Consider the following 20,769-nt stretch of genomic DNA (forward strand, 5'->3'; position numbering starts at 1 on the left):
AATTGGTGGAAAATAATATGAAACAAATTATAGCTTTGGTGTTTTTCACATATAACCTCCTGTTCTCGGAAATAACATTTGTAATTGGTTTTGAATAATATGAAACAAATTATAGCTTTTGGGCTTTTTGACATATTATCTTATAATATTGGGAATATAATTTCATATATTTTTTATGAATTTCGAATTCAATTTAATAAAAATCGGACCACTCTTACATATAGATGTAAAAAAAATGTCTTAAAAAAGAATGAACATTTTTTTTAATATCACTGAAGTCAGCAACAATCCTGATTATTTCTTATAACTGCAAGGATATACAAACTTCGGCTTGCCGAAGTTAACTGCCTTTCTTGTTATTATCTGCAATACCTTTCGATTAATGCATTCGCAACAATCGGACGATTACTGTAGATTTTCATTTCTTCCTGCATATATAGTAGTTGTCTTCGCACACCCTTCTGGTGCGCTTCGTCACTACGTGAACTGCCACCCACAGTGATAAAAATAAAAAATAATAATTATTTCTGAGCAAAAAAAAAAAAAAAATGATTATTAAATAACTAATCATAACAGCAATAAATTTTTCTAATTTGTATTTGATCAAAATTAAAGTCATTTTTAAACCACAGTTTTTGGGATGTAAATGTACAAGCATGGTTGGCTTTAAGCAAAATAGTATCATCTGCAAGTATCATGCAATAGAATCATCTGCAAGGATGCGGAAGGCCAATATAACAATAAAACAAGGAAAACCGCTATAGTCGAGTGCCTCGACTTTCAGATACCCGTTAGTCAGCTTAAGGGAGCAAAAGAGAAATGGAGATACACTAAACTAAACTAATAAACTAAAGTTTAATATACTCATAATTTGAACTTACTCCATGAAAAGTTTGGCATTATACGAAAGGTATTTTAAATGCAGTTTGAATAATACAAAACTTTTCTTAACCCATTCAGTAATTATTGAAAAGGACGAATCTGTGTAAAAATCTACTTTTTAAACTTTTTTACTCGTCTTGAAAACTTAAAATTGTTGATTTAAAAAGTTTCTTAAAACAAAAATAATAGTAACTGCAAAAAAATTTTTTTATAAATCATTTTGCTCATATTTTTAATGATTTTTTGAAGGTGACAATGTTAAACAAAATTTTTATGGAAAAGAGAAAAATATGGCTTTAATGCATTAAATGCAATTACCTTTCCATTGATGCCAAGGTTTTACAAGAAGTAAGTTAAAATTATGTGTATATTAAACTTTTGTTTTGTCAAAGTACCTTTGCCGACTAGTATATATAAGCTGCAAAGCGATATTTTAGGGCGCCACCTATCGGCTATTTCAGTAGATGTTATGTGGGCGGCAGACACATTTAAGCGTTTACACCGTTTGTGGGCATTGGAGTGGGCTTGGCGCATTCTATCATAAAAACTGTAGGCGCTACTGATTTTCGCTGATTGTATGAGTTTGAGTGGGTGTGTGGAACCCCACTGAAACAAACTAGCGCTACGTAGAAAGCCCAGGAATCTGCATGCCAAGACTGACTGTCCTAGCTCTTATTGTTTCTGAGATCTCAGCGTTCATACGGACGGACGGACATACGGACATTGCTAGATCGACTCGGCTAGTGATCCTGATCAAGAATATATATACCTTATGAGGTCGGCAACGCTTGCTTAAAGACTTTACGAAGACTCTAGTATATCCTTATTTTTATACCCGTTACTCGTAGAGTAACGAGTAACAGGTATAAAAATAATGATCATTTATTATTTTTATTGTAAAAATTACAAATTTAAAAATCATTATGAACCTGGAAAAATATATTAAAGAGAATAACTTTATTTTTTTCCATTACCGCGTACGTCGATCTTAATGAATTTGTTTATTACAAAATTATTATCAATAACCATTATTTAATATATATAGTCGTCCGATTTCAATAAAATTTAATTCGAAATTCAGAACTAATTAAAAAATGTTATTTTCAAGCTTATAAAGTTATATGTTAAAAAACAGAAATGATATAATTTTTATTTCATGTTTTCCTACTAATTTTCCGGTCGTTCCTATGGCAGCTTTATGATATAGTCGTCCGATTTTGATAAAATTTAATTTAAAATTCAAAACCAAATAAAAAATGTTATTTCCAATCGTAGAAGGTTGTAAGTTAAAAAACAAAGATATAATTATTCAATATTATTTTACCACTAATTTTCCGATAGTTCCTATGGGAGCTTTATGATATAGTCGTCCGATTTTTATAAAATTTAATTCGAAATTCAGAACTAATTTAAAAATGTTATATCCAAGCTTATGTTAAAAAACACGAAAGATATAATTTTTTTTAAAATTTTTTCCCTGGTTCCGACTTATATACTACCTGCAATAGAAAGAAGACTTTTGGGAAAGTTTAAAACTGAGAGACTAGTTTGCGTAGAAACGAACGGACAGACGGACATGGCTAGATTGACTCGTCTTGTAATGCTGATCAAGAATATATATACTTTATGAGGTCGGAAACGTCTCCTTCACTGCGTTGCAAACTTCTAACTGAAATAATTATACACTCTGCAAGGGTATAAAAACGGTCAGCAAAAATAAAGAATTTATCATTAAAAAAAAGTGATTTTAATATCACTGAATCCAGCTACAGTTCTTAAAAATTAAACATAGTGTTACTAACATTAATTATTTCTTATAACTGCAAGGATATTCAAATTTAGGCTTGTCTAAGTTAATTTCCCTTCTTGTTTTGAAATGTTATACCTAAATAAGCCTATGACACAGCTGACACGGCGAGGCAATTATTTTGTACCTTTTTAGGTTATATTTAATTTACATTTTACACTTACGACAAAAGCATATCAGGCATGCGTGAAATAACTACTGAAAATGTGGTGATTTTTTGTAACGAGTATAAAATAGGACATCTAATAAAAATGGGATACATTCACTAGTGATTTACAAAGTGATTTATGGGTTAAACGTGAATTTTGAAACATTAGGGGGAAGTCACTTAAGACTAATTTAATAAAATACTCACATTTGTTAAAGCATTTGGATTCGCTTTGTTGCGTAAAAGGAGATTAATAATCATAATGTGGCCTTGTTGAGCAGCTTGATGAAGTGGTGTGTAGCCGACATTGGTTGACATTTCAATGTCAGCATCGTTCTCAAGCAAAAATTTCACAAGATCAAGGTGACCGTTATGCGCAGCAATGTGAAGTGGGGAATAACCATTTTTAGTTCGCTCTGATATCTTAGCGCCATGTTCCAGCAAAATGCGGCATACATGAACATGGCCCCCCTGTGCAGCCAAATGTAATGGTGTCAGGCCGCTTTTGGCAGCGGTACTTGTAGCGCCATATTCTAGGAGTAGTTCTACCATATCAACGTGTCCTTCTTGGGCCGCCAAATGTAAGGGAGAAAAGCCGCTTTTGCTTATAACCACAACGTCTGCACCATGTTGCAGTAACTGCAGTGCAATTTCCAGATTATTTTGCTTCGCAGCGATGTGAAGAGCACTTTGACCGTTTCGCGCACACAGATTTGGTAAAGCGCCGTTTTTTAATAGTATCTCTACCACATCATGATGGTCATAGTGCGTTGCAACGTGCAATGAGGTCACATCATTTTTTCCCTGAAAATTAACCGCGCATCCTCTTTCTATTAGTAATGTGACTATTTTCGCCTTTCCGTATTTGCTAGCTAAATGCAATGGAGTAAACCCCTTTTTGGTTATAGCGTCTAGTTGAGCACCGTTATCCAATAACACTTGAACTACCTCTTCTTGCCCTTCTTTTGCAGCAATGTGCAAGGCCGAATACATGTCGTTAGTTTTAGCATTAATTTCCGCACCATGCTGTAGTAACAACATAATTATATTAATATTTCCTAATCGAGAAGCTACATGTAATGGCGTTTGGCCTTCACGGGCAATAGCATCCACTCTTGCGCTGCGGAGCAAAATTCGAATTATATCCGTCTAAAATAAATAAAGACAATTACATAGAAAAGTAAAAAGAATATTGGGTTCCATCAGAATATACCTGATTAGCACGAGTGGCCAAATGAAGTGGTGTTTCTCCTCTTATTGTTGGTATATCTGGTCCAGCCTCTTGTTGTAGTAAGTATACTACAATATTCATACATCCTATAAAGTTTTAATTGTTTTTCTTTTAAGTATACTTATTTAAAGTTATTTAAATATATTTTGAGCTTTTTACATCAAATTTAATGAGTATACTTATATGCAGATTTAATAAAGGAGTCGTTACCGTCTCTAGTCTATCTGGACATATCCGTAATAGTATCTCAGTTGTAAAATTAAAATATAAACAAACCGGGTCAGGCTACAGTATTATATATCTCCCATATGATAAACGATAATCAACAGAAGGAGCTATTCGAGTCCATCGATACCATTAGATAGCCGTTAGCGCTAATAGGAGCGAGGGAAAACAACAAAACGTATTTTATAAGGTTACGTTATTGTTATACCCTTGCAGAGAATATAACGATTTAATTCAGAAGTTTGCAACGTTTCCGACCCCAAAAAGTATATATATTCTTGATTAGCGTCACTGGACGAGTTGATCTCGCCATGTCCGTCCGTTTCTCAGTTTTAAAGCTATCGGGGTGAAACTCTCCCAAAAGTCTTCTTTCTATTGCAGGTAGTATATAAGTCGGAACCAGCCGTATCGGACAACTATCGGGGAAAAAATTTTTATTTATTTATTATTTATTTATTTATTTTTATTTTTTATCTTTGGTGTTTTTTTAACATATACCTTTCTAACATTTTTAAATTAGTTCTGAATTTTGAATTAAATTTGATCAAAATCTGACTATTATATCATGTAGTGGTAAAATATTATGGAAAAAATATATCTTCGGTGTTTTTTAATATATAACCTGGTTGGTTTTAAATTTCGAATTAAATAGTCGGAAAACATGAAATAAAAATTATATTTTTGGTGTTTTTTAACATATAACCTTTTAAGCTTGGAAATAACATTTTTTATTTGGTTCTGAATTTCGAATCAAATTTTATCAAAATCGCACTATTTTATCAAAATCTCACGCTTTTGGACATATTATCTTATAATATTGGGAATATAACTTTTTATATTTTTAAGAATTTCAAATTCAATTTAATAAAAATCGGACTGCACTAACAGATAGATGTCAAAAAAAGTGTCTAAAAAAAGGAATGAAACATTTTTTTTTTAATATTACTGAAGTCAGCAAGAATCTAAAGTTACTAAAATTGATTATTTTTTATAACTGCAAAGGTATACAAACCTCGGCTTGCCGAACTTAACTTCCATTCTTGTTTTTTTTTATAAAATTGTTACATTTTTATATGCTGAAAAATACTTTGTTTGAACCTTGCATTTTTTATTACAACCAGAGCTAGCCTGTCAGTCTCAGCTTAAAACAGGAAAAATTATAAATCGCAGTAGTCTCAGTTAAAAAAAATTTCTTTTGTGTCAAATCACCTTGGCTTCAGTAAGGTGAACCATGTTTATTATCTGGAATTACAAAGTTTGAAAACGAAAATTCCTTTCAAGTTCTGAAGAATTCGCATTTTGTACTACTTAGAACTGAACAGGAATTAAAGTGAAAAATATAAATACGTTTTAAGATTGTCTTATCGATTATATTTTCCATTCAAGGGTCCTAATTCAAAAATGGACCTCATTGGGTGCACTATTTAGGAGCTCTGGTGTTGTAACTTCAATACAAAATAAAAATTTAAAAAAAATACAACAAAATTTCTATCTGTAAATTGGTGAAAGCGGTTCGTAAATTTGAAAAAGTTACAATTTTGTCTTTAAATATACTTACCCATAAAACTAGCTACATGTAAGGGTGTCAGTCCAGATTCTGTGGTTGCACCAATGTTAGCTCCGTATTTAATAAGTAGTTCAACTACCTTAATGCGATTTTTTTTGCAAGCGATATGAAGCGGGGTGAAACCATTAAGTGCTCGGGCATTCGGATTTGCATTGTAATCGAGCAACAGTTTAGCTACTTTAACATGACCGCAGTGAGCAGCCACATGAAGTGCGGTCAAATAATCGATGGTAACTTCGTCTACAGGAGCCTTGTTATTCAATAATAATCGCGCTGCCTCATCGTGCTCTCCTTGAGCAGACATATGCAACGCGGACAGGCCATTTTTAGTCTTTGTTAGTATGGGAGCGTTTTGACGCAACAAGTGCTCAATGACCTCAACATGACCAGAACGTGAGGCACAGTGGAGTGGAGTCAGGCCATCACGAGTCGCGGCATCTATCTTTGCTCCTCGAGATAATAACAAACTACACACTGATAGTTTTCCCCATTTACATGCCACGTGTAGAGGAGATATATTATGCTTGGCAACATAGTTAACATCTGCATCGTTATTTAAAAGTAAAGTGGCGATTTCAACATTTCCATAATGCGCTGCTATATGCAACGGTGTAAAACCAGATTTGGAAACAATGTCGGCATTTTGATCGTGTTGGAGTAAAAGTTTGGCTGCGTTTACATCGTTCTTTTTTGCAGCGATGTGAAGTGCTGGGAGGCGAACCTTACCGCGAACATCAGTTTCAAGCAAGACAGCTACTATTTTTTCGTGACCCTGCTGCATAGCTACCGCAAGTGGTGTAAAACCATCTTCTGTAGATAATGTTGGGTTCGCTCCATTTGCCAATAATATTCGACAACAGTTATCGTGGTTTTCTTGGGCTGCCATATAAAGAGGTGTGAATCCATTAAGGGACTGAACGTTCACATTGGCATTGGCCTTAATAAGCTGATTGATAACCTCTTGCTGGCCTGCCAAAGATGCAATGTGCAACGCTGTGTTTCCCTTTTTTGTAGCATTATCAACCGCTATGCCTCTCCTTAGCAACTCACAGCATATATCCACAAATCCATCCTTAGCAGCCAAATGAAGTGCATTTAAACCGTTCTAAAATGACACAAGTTTTCAGAAATTTATAATTTTACCAAGCAAACATATTTTCTTTATATTCCTAATCTATTAATCTTATTAATGAAGTTATTTACTAACCTATTTTTTATGAGTTTTAGTAACATAAGCAAAATAACATAATAAATTTAAAAAAAAAATTAGTATTTTTGAGAAAGAAGTTCAAAATATAAGTGTATCCTTCAAATGTTAGAACTTTGTAAAGATCGCTAACAATTTGAAAGCGCAAACACAGGATTCAAAGCTTAAAATATTTTGATTTTTCTGCGGAAATTTTTTTATAGGTTTTTTTAACAGTATTTTGTTCTGAGGCGAAAAAAGAAAAATAACCTAGGACTTTGAAGACTTTCAGTGAATATAACCGTTACTCATAAGTGAAAATTGATATAACCACGACCGTCATTCCCTTTGTCTGTCCGTCCGTATGAACGCTAAAATCTCAAAAACTATAAAAAGCTAGAAAGCTTAGATTTGGCATGTAAATTCTTGAGGCTGTCACGACTACTCTAAACGCACAGTCGCATATAATGCTGCAACCTCTCTTGCGGCTAGCCATATACACTAAACAAAATTGTTGAAATCGGACCATACTCTAAAAAGTTAAAACCAAATAAAATGTGAAGTCTTGTTTATTGTCCCTTTGCTGCTGGTATATTTCTCGTTGAAAAGCTAGTATTTTATGTTCGACAGTATAATTTGCTTTTTATTTCTTAAAAATGGTTTAATAGCTATAGAAAGGCTAAAAAATATTCGAATACACGGCGTGGCAGCCCGTCTTTGGCGCCCCTCCTCCTATTTCCCCAATCAACTCAAAACGCAATCCACGGAGTGGTCTCCTGACTTTTCGGCATAGCTAAAAGTCACACGGTGCCAAATCAGGCGTATACGTTCGTTGCAAAACGATATGCACTCACCACTAAGAAAATTTGCCATTAATCACTTGGAAACTTTTCATGAATATTATTTTTTAAACAAATCACCCTTATGTGTTAGTTTATATACTTTTTATTTTGTTTGCTTTCTTGTTTTTTATTTATAATTGTGCAAACAATAGTCTACTTTTTATAAAGCTAATAAACAGCCAATATGGTCATCGGCGCTGTGGAACGCGATGTACGGTAACATCTGGTTAAGGCGAGGAGGTTTGCGTTGAGGTTTCCTGCAACGCCGCTGTTAGCGAGACTTGTTGAGGGCTACAAAACAGCGGCTCCACTTGGTAAAGCACAAAACTACTCAAGAATTGGTCGGAATAATGAAATAAACAAGGTCTTTGTGACATAGGGATAATCGAATTCCTTCGACCACCTTTTGATAGATGCAAGCACACCCCTGGCTTTATTTACCGTGGTAGTAATGTAATCAGAAAATTTAAGTTTAGGATCCAAACAGACTCCAAGGTCACTCAAAGTATAAGTTAAATAGTGAGGGCTCACACAATAAAAGCTCGTTAGTTTACACTTAAAACCATTTAAATTTAATTCATTATTCATGCGCCATCTTTGAAATGCATTGAGATCGGATTGTAAAGCTAAACTTTGTGCGGGATCATTAAATTGCAGGCACAACTTAACGTCATCTGCGTACATAAGTACACGTGATTTCATTAGGACTAGAGGAAGGCAATTTATAAATAATGTAAGCAGGAGCGGACCAAGATGACTTCCTTGATGTACACCGGACTTAACTCGGATTAGGGATGATAAATTGTTTTTAAAAATGACCCCTTGAGTCTTGCCATTCAAATAACTTAAGATCCGCCTAAGAAAATCATAAGGAAACCCTAAAAGGTCCCATTTCCGAACTAAAATCGGACGGTTTACAGAATCAAACACCTTACTGAAATCAGTGTAAACCACATAAGTCTGACGATTTTCTAAAAACATTTAACACAAATGAAAAAGAAAAAAGTTTGTGCAATGGTCTACACAAAGTCTCAGCGCAATACTTGAGCACACATCCATACTCCGTCAGGACCAGGAGAGTAGACTTGTTTGACCCTTCGCAAATCTAAAAGAAGTGAGCTTTCACTTATAACAGGACAGAAAATAAAGTTTGATGTAGGCATGTCATATGGGTAAGACTGATCTGTAATGTAAAGTAAAAAACGTATATCTTTAGTGTTGACATATTAACTTATACTCTTGGAAATAACATTGTTTTAATATTTCAGAGTTTCAAATGAAATTAAAAACACAAGGAAGAACGCTATAGTTGAGTGTCTCAACTATCAGATACCCGTTACTCAGCTTCATGGAGCAAAAGTAAAGCGCCACCTACCCGCTATTTCAGTATATGCTATGTGGGCGGCAGACAGATTTAAGCGTTTTGGCCGTTAGTGGGCGGTATCAATTGTTATTGATGAGACAAATACATTTTAGGTTAAAATGTCTTTCTAGCATAAAAACTGTAGCCGCTAAAGTTTTTTAGAGAGGGCGGCAAGACGAATCTAGAATACCCTTTTGTCTTCGAGTAACAGGTATAAAAAGAGGGACGACTATATCCTATAGCTCCCCTGTAAATAGTCCAACAAATACATTTTACTTCTACTTTTGGTAATCTTATTCTTTTAATACTTCAGACTTTCGAATATAATTATTAAAAAATCGGACACATATATATTTTTTTAAATTAATACAAGCACAGTTAGTTATATTCCTTTCCCGTTATATAATTTGTGACTTTTATTTGTAAAAATATTATTCATAACAATATATTAATTTGATTTTACGTTCAATACTTACCGCATTGCAACTGTTTATATTTGATATTTCACCACTTTCAAGATAATCAATTAACTTTTTAATGTCCCCGCTGCGTGCAGCACGTAAGAATGATATTGTTGCATCATTCTACAAAAAAATCAAAATATTTTGATATTAATTAGTAAGGTGCCACACAAATAGCTGTACACGACATTATATAATTATATAAAATACAATTTTAGCTGAATTTTTATTCGTACTTTATATATTTAAGACTCTTAAATGATTATCGTTAATTTTCACTTTTTATCTAGTATAAAGTTGAATTTATAGTTGTCTACGGTTGGTTGGTTGTGGGTTAGTTATTTTTTAACTTTAATAATATTTCTTTCCGAAACTGTATAGCACTTCTTATAGTGTCTCTAAACTTTTTGGCTAATAGTTCCAAAGCTTAACAGCCCATGCAAAGAAGTGATTTTCGCTCGAGGAGTAGTGGTTTCTTGTTAGTATTAGCTCTGGGTGACTGTGCAAAGTTGAGGAACGAAAACAAGTGATTCGGTTCCTTGATCGTGAATATTTTGTAGAGGAGAATAAGTGTCCTAAATTCGACCAATTTAGCAAAGTCTAATCAAAAGAATTGTTCGGCATGACTTGAAATTGAATAATGTAGTTTAATATTGAAAGAAAGTCTTGCTATAATGTTTTATTCTATGGTCAATCTATTCCTATTTTATGAGTAACAATTTCCAAATATTACAACGCCGTATAATAAAGAAGGGATTATTTAACTATGGGTTGGTAAAATATTCTGGATCAGTTTTATTAGCCGTAGTGGACAATACGTTTTCTCACCTGTATAAACAATGTAGTTTGATCATGAAAGGGTACTGTTAAACACAATTCCAAGGTTATTTGCTTAAGAAATAATCAATAAATAATTTTTATACCCTTGCAGAGGGTATAATAATTTCAGTCAGAAGTTTGCAACGCAGTGAAGGAGACGTTTTCGACCCCATAAAGTATATATATTCTTGATCCGCATCACTAGACGAGTCGATCTAGCCATGTCCGTCTGTCAGTCCGTTTCTACGCAAACTAGTCTCTCAGTTTTAAAGCTACCGTGCTGAAACTTTCCCAAAAGTCTTCTTTTTCTTGCAGGTAGTATATAAGTCGGAACCAGCCGGATCGGACAACTATATCGTACAGCTACCATAGGAACTATCGGTTAAAAAATTAAAAAAAATTATATCTTCGGTGTTTTTTAACATATAATTTTCTAAGCTTGGAAATAAAATTTTTAAATTATTTCTGAATTTCGAATTAAATTTTTTCAAAATCGGACGACTATATCATATAGCTGCCATAGGAGCGACCGGAAAATTAGTAGGAAAACATGAAATAAAATTTATGTCATTTGTGTTTTTTAAGATATAACGTTATAAGCTTGAAAATAACATTTTTTAATTAGTTCTGAATTTCGAATTAAATTTTATTAAAATCGGATGACTAAGTCATATAGCTGTCATAGGAATAGGGTAATTGGTGGGAAATAATGTGAAACAAATTATAGCTTTGGGGCTTTTTGACATATTAACTTATAATATTGGGAATATAAATTTTTATATTTTGAGAATTTCGAATTCAATTTAATAAAATTATGAATTATTTTTTATAACTGCAACGGTATATAAACTTCGGCTTGCCGATCTGCAAGAATGCAGATCGTTCAAGTCGAATTTCAAAAGTGAGGGAAATTTAAACTCCTTAACACCAAATTTTTATCATAACATGAGAAAAAGGAACTACTTGAGGTAACTTTAACTGAAATCATCAAATCAGATGGGGACATTTTTTAATTCCAATGATGCTTTACTTATGCGATAACTACTGTTCATAGAAACTTTGGAACCGCACTAAGCTTAGCAATTTCTTCATCCTCGCTATAGGATAAGGTTATATATCAGTATGTAAACACGAAAACTTTGAACTCATTAGATGCGGATATCTAATCAAGGCATTATACCCATTACTCGTAAAGTGTTTAGGTGTTTGATTTTAATAAAGCGTGCCGAATAAATTTAAATTTTAAAAATATATGATATATAAAAATATCAGAGGATATTCGCATAAAAACTGATAATAGGCAAGTTACATTTCTTACACTGCTAGACTATAGTAAAACTTTCGACACTGTCGATCATTTTATTCTGTGCATTAGGTTGATGAGATCATACCTATTGGGCCGATCTCAATGTGTTGCAACGGAGATTGATGGTTTTCCCCAAGGGTCGGTCCTTGAACTATTACTGTTTTCCATTTATGTGAATGATCTTCCAAATTTCATGTCTAATTGTGAAGTGCAGATGTATGCCGAGTATATGCAAATGTTTGTGAATCGTCCCTATAGCCGTATATCAGAATGTATTGATTTCATTAATAGTGAACTTAAACTAGTAAGATGTTGGGCAAAAAATAATAGTCTTCAAATAAATCCATAAAAACCTAAATTTTTGATTATTTTTAAAAAAGAAATAAACGCACAAATCCAAGGGCTCAGGGTTAATAGTGATGAGATTGACTTTGTAAGTCAAGCAAATAGAAGTTGCACAACAGCTGATATAAAAATCACTGAATATATTAGACCACAAATGGATAAATGGAATATAACTTTATTGACGCTTTTTGATTTTAGTGAGGCTTTTAACAAGGTAAACACAAAAATTCTTTTTACTAAACTAAGTCGTCTTTATAAGTTTTATGAAATCCTACTTATCTTAACGATCACAACTATTAGCTACACAAGCATATAAATAATTTTGTCCGTAAAATGTGGTGTACTTTGCCATCTAAATTATTGAATGTGTTCGTGTCTGTAACAGTAAATTAGACATGGTTTGCAAATGGGCAGACCGAAATAGATTATCCTTAAACCCCCAAATCAAAATGCATAGTAGTACATAAGCGATGTTTTAACACAGATCATATGGAAAAACATTCCTTAAATGGTCGACAATTAAACTATGTAGACACTTTATCCTGGAGTAACCACGTAAATTGTACGGTTGTGAAAATGTATGGATACTTAGACAACTTGACGACACGGAAACCTTTTTATTAATAAATTAAAAAATGCTTATTGCAAAACTAAGCTGACACCACTAGTATTCTATGGAGTCAAAGTCTTTGGAAATTGTGATACTACTAGCCAACACAAAGTCCTTGTAGCCTTCAACAATGTAGCAATATATATATTTAATCGCAAGGGCACATATCGAATATCTGACGCAACTTTTAAAATTTTTGATATGCCGCTAAATGTCTGGATCGAGGACAAAACACTAGTACTGTTGCACAAAGTAAGAACAACTTACAAGCCAAAATATCTCCCTAGCAAACTAAAATTCAGCGCCTTCAATAGAACAAACAATCTACTTTGTCAGAAGGAATAACATGCCTATGTTGAGAAACACCTTTTTATACCCTTGCAGAGGATATAATGATTTCAGTCAGAAGTTTGCAACGCAGTGAAGATATTAGTTTCTCACTAATTTCCCGATTGTTCCTATGACAACTACATGATATAGTCGTCCGAGTTTGATAAAATTTAATTCGCAATTCAGAACTAATTTAAAAATGTTATGTCCAAGCTTAGAAAGATATATATTAAAAAACACGAAAGATATAATTTTTTTAAAATTTTTTCCCCGATTGTTCCTATGGGAGCTATAAGATATAGTTGTCCGATCCGGTTCCGACTTATATACTACCTGCAATAGAAAGAAGACTTTTGGGAAAGTTTCAGCCCGATAGCTTCAAAACTGAGAGACTAGTTTGCGTAGAAACGGACGGACAGACGGACATGGCTAGATCGACTCGTCTTGTGACGCTGATCAAGAATACATATACTTTATGGGGTCGGAAACGTCTCCTTCACTGCATTGCAAACTTCTGACTGAAATTATAATACTCTCTGCAAGGGTATAAAAAAAGTGAGCACACACATTTCTATTTGTATACACACAAAATTGAAACCCAATTAACTTTTCCTATAAAGATCTAAATAGAATCGCCCACACACTTAAAGCCAGTTACAATAAAAAACATTTGTACCTACAAATGTTTGTAATTTTGGACTTTTATACAGATATGTAAAATATTTATTTAAGATAACCGAAAATATTTCCAATTATCGTACTTATTACCTGTTTTATATTTCCATTAAATTTGTCTGAGGTCATGCCATTATTTATATTCATGGTCTGCGCACAGTTTTCAGTATTATGGATTTTGTTCTCGACTCGTACCTCACCAAGTGTCATGATTATGATTAACGTTCAAGGCCTGAAAAGCAAACAATATTTGGCATAGAAATATTAAAATGTTCTTATTAATTTGTTTATTCGAGGGAGACTTACATACATACATATGTATGTACATATGCATGCAAAAATACAAACACGAACGTAAAAGGAATACATAAATGTGTTTCCTAATAAGATAACTGGTTTAATGACATTTATTTTAGCACATTGTCATTAAAATATTTGTAACTTTGTTATTTAATTAAGTCTTCAATCATTTTTTGTGAACGGAATAGGAATGACGTCACCACGTATAACAATAATTTCGTTTTTACAAATTCTTTGGTATAACGGATCCATAAGGTAAATAGTTACTATTATGAAAAACACACTGATTAACTATTTTTTTTATAATATCTTGACCTAAAATTTCAATACGCATGAATATTATACTATTTTTAGAGGAAGTATTTTGATAGGTACATACATAGATATCGCTATTCTGCCGTATCAATATTTCTTCGATTTCATCAGTGGTGCCCGATTTATTAGTTATCCCGCTAGAAATTTTGTACACCCGTAAATACCTCAAAATCATACATATGTCGATCGATGTCTTGAAACCTAACGAAGTTTGACAGTTGAGACTTCAGATATTTTATCCTGAAACCTAGTACTCACATCAACGAAAACCGTGAGCTAAAGATAGGAGCGAGGAGAGGCATATTTCAGCACGTAATTCAGATAAGCTAAGGCAATAACAGAAAAATACCAAATTTATCAAGAGAGTCCCGCGGCCCAACGAATAAGAAATTTAATCTTTGGCTGTTTTCATTAGACAAAATAAAACAAAGCACTCCAAAAAGTCTTCATTGGTTGCAAATTTAAAATGACGCCAATATGTCGCCCAACAGGTCTAATTCACAGAATAATGGCAGTCCTGGAGAAAAGCCTATTAAAAGCATGTCCAACTAAACTTCTCTCCCCATGTGGAGATTCTGACGGGTGTGTTCACGCTATTGCGATCTCTGCCGTGCTCTTCATTGGACAGCTTATGCGGAGCAGAAGAACGGGATGGGTTCATTAAGGAGGAGGGCGGCCCTGCTACGGAACAGCTCGGGGAGCCACTACCAGCCATTGCCAGGATGCTAAGCGCCTGTTTGCACCGTCTGTCTGCAACGGTTCAACTCAGTTCCCATTCTTCAATTCCACCAATATCCAGTCGGCATAATGGGAATCGGAACTGCACTGCAGATGTCACGGAAAAATTACCAAGAAAGTGACCAAATGGATACATACACTATCAAATATTTGATAATTATCGAATCTTATTTCACTTATTTTGACCATTTTCCAATTAGTTTTAAACTAAATTTATGTTTTTTTCAAAATTACAAAAAGAATACGTGTTAAAGCGCATATTGTAAAAAATAAAAGAAAAAAGTGAAAAATGTTAATTACCTGGCAGGCTACATACTGCAGCAAACAAAAGTGTCATCTGCACGAATTCTTGATTTAGAGTACTTGCGAAGGCCAAAAGGTGCACAAAAACGTAGGAGTAGGAGCTGCAGAAACGTGCTCTGTCTGAACAAAGTATAATCTATATCAAAGTTCCATGCTTCTGATATTAACCAATTATTTTTTCTAAAAATCACCGTTTTTGGATGTACTTAAAAATATCGATATATAAATTACAATATATTGATAGTTTTCCAAAAAAACTTATCTTCGAACTCTTAATGTTTTGGGCAACCCCACTTGGTTGTTACAGCGTGGCTTTAAAGTATAAAAGTACAACCATTTATGTCACGTTTAAATATTATTATGTAAAAAAAGTATATTTTTTAATACATATAGAAGTTTTTATAAAAATATAGAATTTATGAGCCTTTTAATATTATGTGTGTTGCTTTGAGTGTATGTATTTTTTAAAAATGTTCTAGATACAAAGTGTGCTGCCATTTTATAATCTATAAAAATTCTTTATTACTGTGTAATTCAATATAGAATATAACACTCACTTTGGATATGATAATGTTATGTCACGCTGGTTGATTGTTTTAGATGGTTAATCATTACTATTGGTATGCGATACGCTTATAGAGAATTCACGACTTATGATAAAATAATTTAATAAAACATGCAATCTAGCAAAGAAACTGATCGATTTTCCGTGCCAATTTTGTAATATTAAAGAACGTTATCCCTCTTCACGGAAGGAAGTAACTTAATATATAAAAAAAAAAAAATAAAGAACGTTACATACATATGTATGTATCTAAGTATCCACAGAATGCGGCACATTGCATAGTGGGGCGAGTAAGTAAAAAACGAGCCCTAATCAACGGATTTGATATTGGTTGGTTATTGTTTAAATTGCATTTGAAGACTTAAAAACATCATTTCAAGACATTTGTTTAACTAATTAAAAAATAATGTTTTATATTGAAAGAATATATAATTAAATTACTTTAAAAAGTTTTCCCAATATTTATTTTAAATTGCCTTGCTTTTTGAAACAAATAAAAATTTCATGTGTTAAACACTTTAAACTTTTCTTAAAAATCAGAAAAAAATTCTACAAAATAATATTTTTTTGAAACCCTTTCGAATTATGAGCAAGTCCGAACTAACGATAAAACATTAAATAATTTTATTTTTGGTGGAGTTGGTTAATAAAAAATACTTATGGAATATGGACAACGATATACTTTTTGGGTTTTCCATCTCCCATTTCACTTTTAAGTTTATGCTGCAGCGAAAGAAATTTTCGAATTGTAGTTAGAACGTGCGCCAGTACACATAAAGGGAAAAATGGTTCTTTTAATTTTGTTCTCAATATTTTAACCTCGAAGATCAATCTCCCATGTATTTTTTTTTAGAAGAGGTTGTTTAAGAGTTGTTTTCAAACATGATTGCAAATACATATTTGTTTAATAGTGCAGATATTACATGCAACTATTCGGCGCATTCATAAGAGAACTCATTAGAGGCTTAGGTAAAATATGTATATAAGGTATTTACACCTGTTACTCTTAGATTAAGGGGATATATTTAATCGTAGGAAAGTAAAGAAAGGTAAATGATGTATGTATATATTGGGCGTTAGTGGGCGTTAGAGTGGGCGTGGCACCTTTTTTTTGGGAGTTAGGTATTGATGAGACAAATACATTTCAGATAAAATGTTGTTTCTTTCATAAAAACTGTAAATACTTTTAGGGGTTCTGAAACGTTTCCTTCTTGCAACGCAGTGAAAGTAAAGTATATATATTCTTGATCAGCATCACTTACGAGTCGATCTAGACGACTATATCATATAGCTGTCAGACGAAAGATTGGAAAATTAGAGGGAAAATAATATGAAAAAGTGATATCTTTGGTGTTTTTAACATATAACCTCCTACGCTTGGAAATAACATTTTTTAATAAGTTTTGAATTTTAAATTAAATTAGCTGCCATAAAAACTGGTGGGAAAATACTATGAAACAAATTATAGCTTCGGTGTTTTTGGACGAATTATCTTATAATATTGGGAATATAATTTTTTATATTTTTAAGAATTTCGAATTAAATTTAATAAAAATTGGACGATTATTTTTTATAAGTGCGAGGGTATACAAACTTCCTAACAAATCCAAATCAATAAAAATCAATCGAAAGTTTTTAAGAATTGATGTTTTAATATATATTCTTGCACAAATTTTTCATTGGTTTTGCTAGCATAACAAAACACATAAATCGTCTGAATAAAAATGCGAATACTTTAAATAACATAGCAAGTAATTTAAGATATATTATACAAAAATACTGTGCTTTGCTTATTGTCGCGAACTACAAACGTAACAAACGTATAATGGTTACATATGTATTGTGGTTTTTACTTAATTCATTGCAATAGAATTTTTTATGTATAAACTTAACCATGAATGACTTTAAGATAAAGTGTAACTATTTAAAAGTTTTAAGATGTGCACTTCCCCTTTAACCCCACAAATCGCAAAGAACAACAACATCAACGTTGAACTGAAATTTACTCAAAAACTATTGACTTTTGTAAAAAAAAGTTAGACCAGTTCCTTCCCTGCCAAATAAGACTCACAGCTAAAAACAGAGTTTTATACCAAATCGTGATACTGTAACTAAGCATTTCAGACCGCTTGCATATTTATAGAAAAGCAGCATTTTCTATAAATACAAACGAGAAATATTTAAAGGAATATTTATTTTTTAATTCCAGATATATTAAGTCGATGCACTCGATCGTAGATTTTTATTACTTTCTTGAAAATGTGATTTCGATTAAATATGTTTATTTCACTTTCTATTTCAGATAAATGCATTATCGTTAGGATAACAGCTATAAAACATAAGCTTTTGCATTGTTACTTATTACTATGCCTTTGTACGGTGTTCCCAATGAAATGAGTAATACCGTAAAATTTTATGACAAAAACATAACATACATTCGAAATATAGAAATGTTTATCATGTGGCGTTCTATTTTTAATTGTAAGTCAATTAACAATAAACAATAAAATTTGTGGTTCCGTACGACGGAGTAAAAATTGTTATTATATACAAAAACATAAGAAATCATAATATATTGACTTTGACATTGTCGTATAAATCACACCTGGCAAACTAAGAAATTGATCCAAGGCATTGCATCGTAATGAATTCACTTCAAAGTGCTATAAAGAAGAAACTCGAAAAAAGTGGGCTATTTAAAATAAATTGGCTCCAGCTGTTATACAGTGTATTCACATTAACGGCTAAAAGGTTGATTGACACGTTGCCCAGTGAGGCAAGATTAAAATTAGAGATTCTACAGAAAGAGTACATCAAGCAGTTCTTTTTTGAAAAGCGCGTGGGAAGCGGAGGAACTTGCTTAAAGTCATTTCCGTGCTTTGGATGATTAATAAAGAACCGGAGTAGAATCGTTGCAGCAGAAAGGCAGACTCTACATCTCTCAGTTCAATTTGTGTTCAGAGATCATCAGCGCAAGAAAACGCGTTTTAAACTATTAACGGCTTATCATGTTCCATTTAGAATTATTGCACTATCTTGTTTCAGATTTCTGCATAAATTGAAAAGACCAAACTGTGCTAAAATGATGCTAAAAATAATTCGTGGTTTTCTATATTGCTTAAGAAAGATATTTTATAAAGGCCAGATGTGCAGCTGACATTTCTTGGTGACTCAAATTTCTTAAGTCTTAAACCGAATAGCATTGCAATTTGTTCAAGCTTTCGTTTACTGCTGTCACTGGTAATTTGTAATTGTGTAAAAAATGTTTACTAGTCAGTACAAGTCTACAGATTCTCGCAATGAGACGTTGCAGCTTAATTCATTACCAAATTTAGATAAAAATTCAAAATTTGATGTTTTGGAATTTGAAACGGAGGAGGATCTTCAGTTCCCTCAAATTGCCGCTAAAAATAAACTTTTAAAACTAAGTTGGTGGAATTCGCCAGCTGAAGTCCATGAAATCGAGGCCAATTTAAAGCACCACAGAAAAAATGATAACGGACGCAACAATAAAACGGAAAAGCTAGAGAATAATAATTCGTTAGTTAATGGTTGTGTTAGCACTCCAGCAAGATCCGTTTCGTTACTCCAATATATTCGTCCAGACCAGGAACGCGTCAGTGAAGCACAGGAAACAAACATTCTCGAGCCCAGCGTTGATGAATTATATCCGAGGGATTCACACCGTCTTGTTGATGGTATGTATGAGTCCTAACAATTTATTTATATTTGAATATCCCCTGCCAGCATTTTCTATCGCGGAATACCCTTCTAAGTGACTTCTAGAAGATGAAAACTATCGTCCGCGACATCGCATTCGGATCGCGGAAGTCACTCCCGTCGGAAAGAAATGTGCCTCTTCGGCGGCACTTCTTGGAGTCACTTCGGCGACACTTTGGGAAGTCACTTCGGCGACTCTTCTTGAAGTGTCTTCGTTGACACTTCCAGGAGTGAACTTCTTCTGCGATACTTCTTACCGACGGGAGTGACTTCCGCGATCCGAATGCGATATCGCCGAAGTCACTTCTGGAAGTGCCGCCGAAGTGGCACATTTCTTCCCGACGGGAGTGACTTCCGCGATCCGAATGCGATATCGCCGAAGTCACTTCTGAAGGTTACTTAGAAGCGACTTAACAGACGCTTGTAGAAGATACCAGAAGGGCCTTTCCCCATTGGAAATCTTGAATAAAAAAACTTGTTTTTACATGTTAGGCAATATTTTGCATTTATTTTTTCCATACGGTCTTTGAGCACTTGCAGACACGGTCTTTGGCATATCGGAAATGCTGCTTTATAATTTTATTTATGTCCAGCTCCGTTCACATAAGAAATTGAATAATAACCATTTCTAAAATAAACATAGCAACATTTTTTTTATATTTAAAATAAAAATAAATTTGGAGGAATTACCTTTTATAATTAGGTGGAGAATCTTTGAATGCTTATTTCACTGCAATCGAGCCAGGTAATGTAAAAATATCTTGAAGTAATCGTACAGCTTCACGTATATTCCCACTCTTCGTTGAGTTGGACATTTTAATGTGTTATAAAATTTTAAAAATTATGAAAAACAAAGCAACACACAAATTTTATACAAAACTCGACTGATAACAAGCAAAGTGCGAAATAAAGTGACGCTCGGTCGAAAAACAAAACCGTAGGTAAAAAGGAAGACTAATTTTCAGAAATAAACACTTATCGTGTTCTCCTTTTTCCCCAGTAACTTTGTTTTTGTATCGTCTAACTATCGT

The 20,769-nt window shown here is 33.2% G+C and overlaps 2 protein-coding genes across 11 annotated transcripts in view; one reads left to right on the forward strand and one right to left on the reverse strand.

Moving 5' to 3' along the window:
- Positions 1 to 20,769, reverse strand: part of LOC108024900 (ankyrin-3) — a 35,661-nt gene that overhangs the window by 10,508 nt on the left and 4,384 nt on the right. Inside the window, exons 1-6 of one of the 7 annotated variants that reach the window (XM_050886869.1) lie at positions 14,477 to 14,583; positions 13,891 to 14,029; positions 9,728 to 9,835; positions 5,852 to 6,965; positions 4,051 to 4,154; positions 3,045 to 3,986 (exon numbers count right to left, since the gene is read on the reverse strand). In XM_050886869.1, coding sequence (XP_050742826.1) covers positions 3,045 to 3,986; positions 4,051 to 4,154; positions 5,852 to 6,965; positions 9,728 to 9,835; positions 13,891 to 14,007 — 2,385 coding nt within the window. In that variant the 5' untranslated portion in view covers positions 14,008 to 14,029; positions 14,477 to 14,583. The other 6 variants (XM_050886871.1, XM_050886870.1, XM_050886868.1 and 3 more) reach the window with 6 other exon arrangements.
- LOC108024901 (polyamine-transporting ATPase 13A3) overlaps positions 15,713 to 20,769 on the forward strand; it is a 41,072-nt gene continuing 36,015 nt past the window's right edge. For 2 of the 4 annotated variants that reach the window (XM_050886879.1, XM_050886878.1), the window contains exons 1-2: positions 15,726 to 15,906; positions 18,321 to 19,716. In XM_050886879.1, the coding sequence (XP_050742836.1) occupies positions 19,281 to 19,716 (436 nt within the window). In that variant the 5' untranslated portion in view covers positions 15,726 to 15,906; positions 18,321 to 19,280. Of the gene's footprint in view, positions 15,907 to 18,320; positions 19,717 to 20,769 lie in introns of all 4 variants that reach the window. The other 2 variants (XM_050886875.1, XM_017095067.3) reach the window with 2 other exon arrangements.

The sequence above is a fragment of the Drosophila biarmipes genome, chromosome 4 (genome assembly GCF_025231255.1).
Source record: "Drosophila biarmipes strain raj3 chromosome 4, RU_DBia_V1.1, whole genome shotgun sequence".
Classification (NCBI taxonomy): domain Eukaryota; kingdom Metazoa; phylum Arthropoda; class Insecta; order Diptera; family Drosophilidae; genus Drosophila; species Drosophila biarmipes.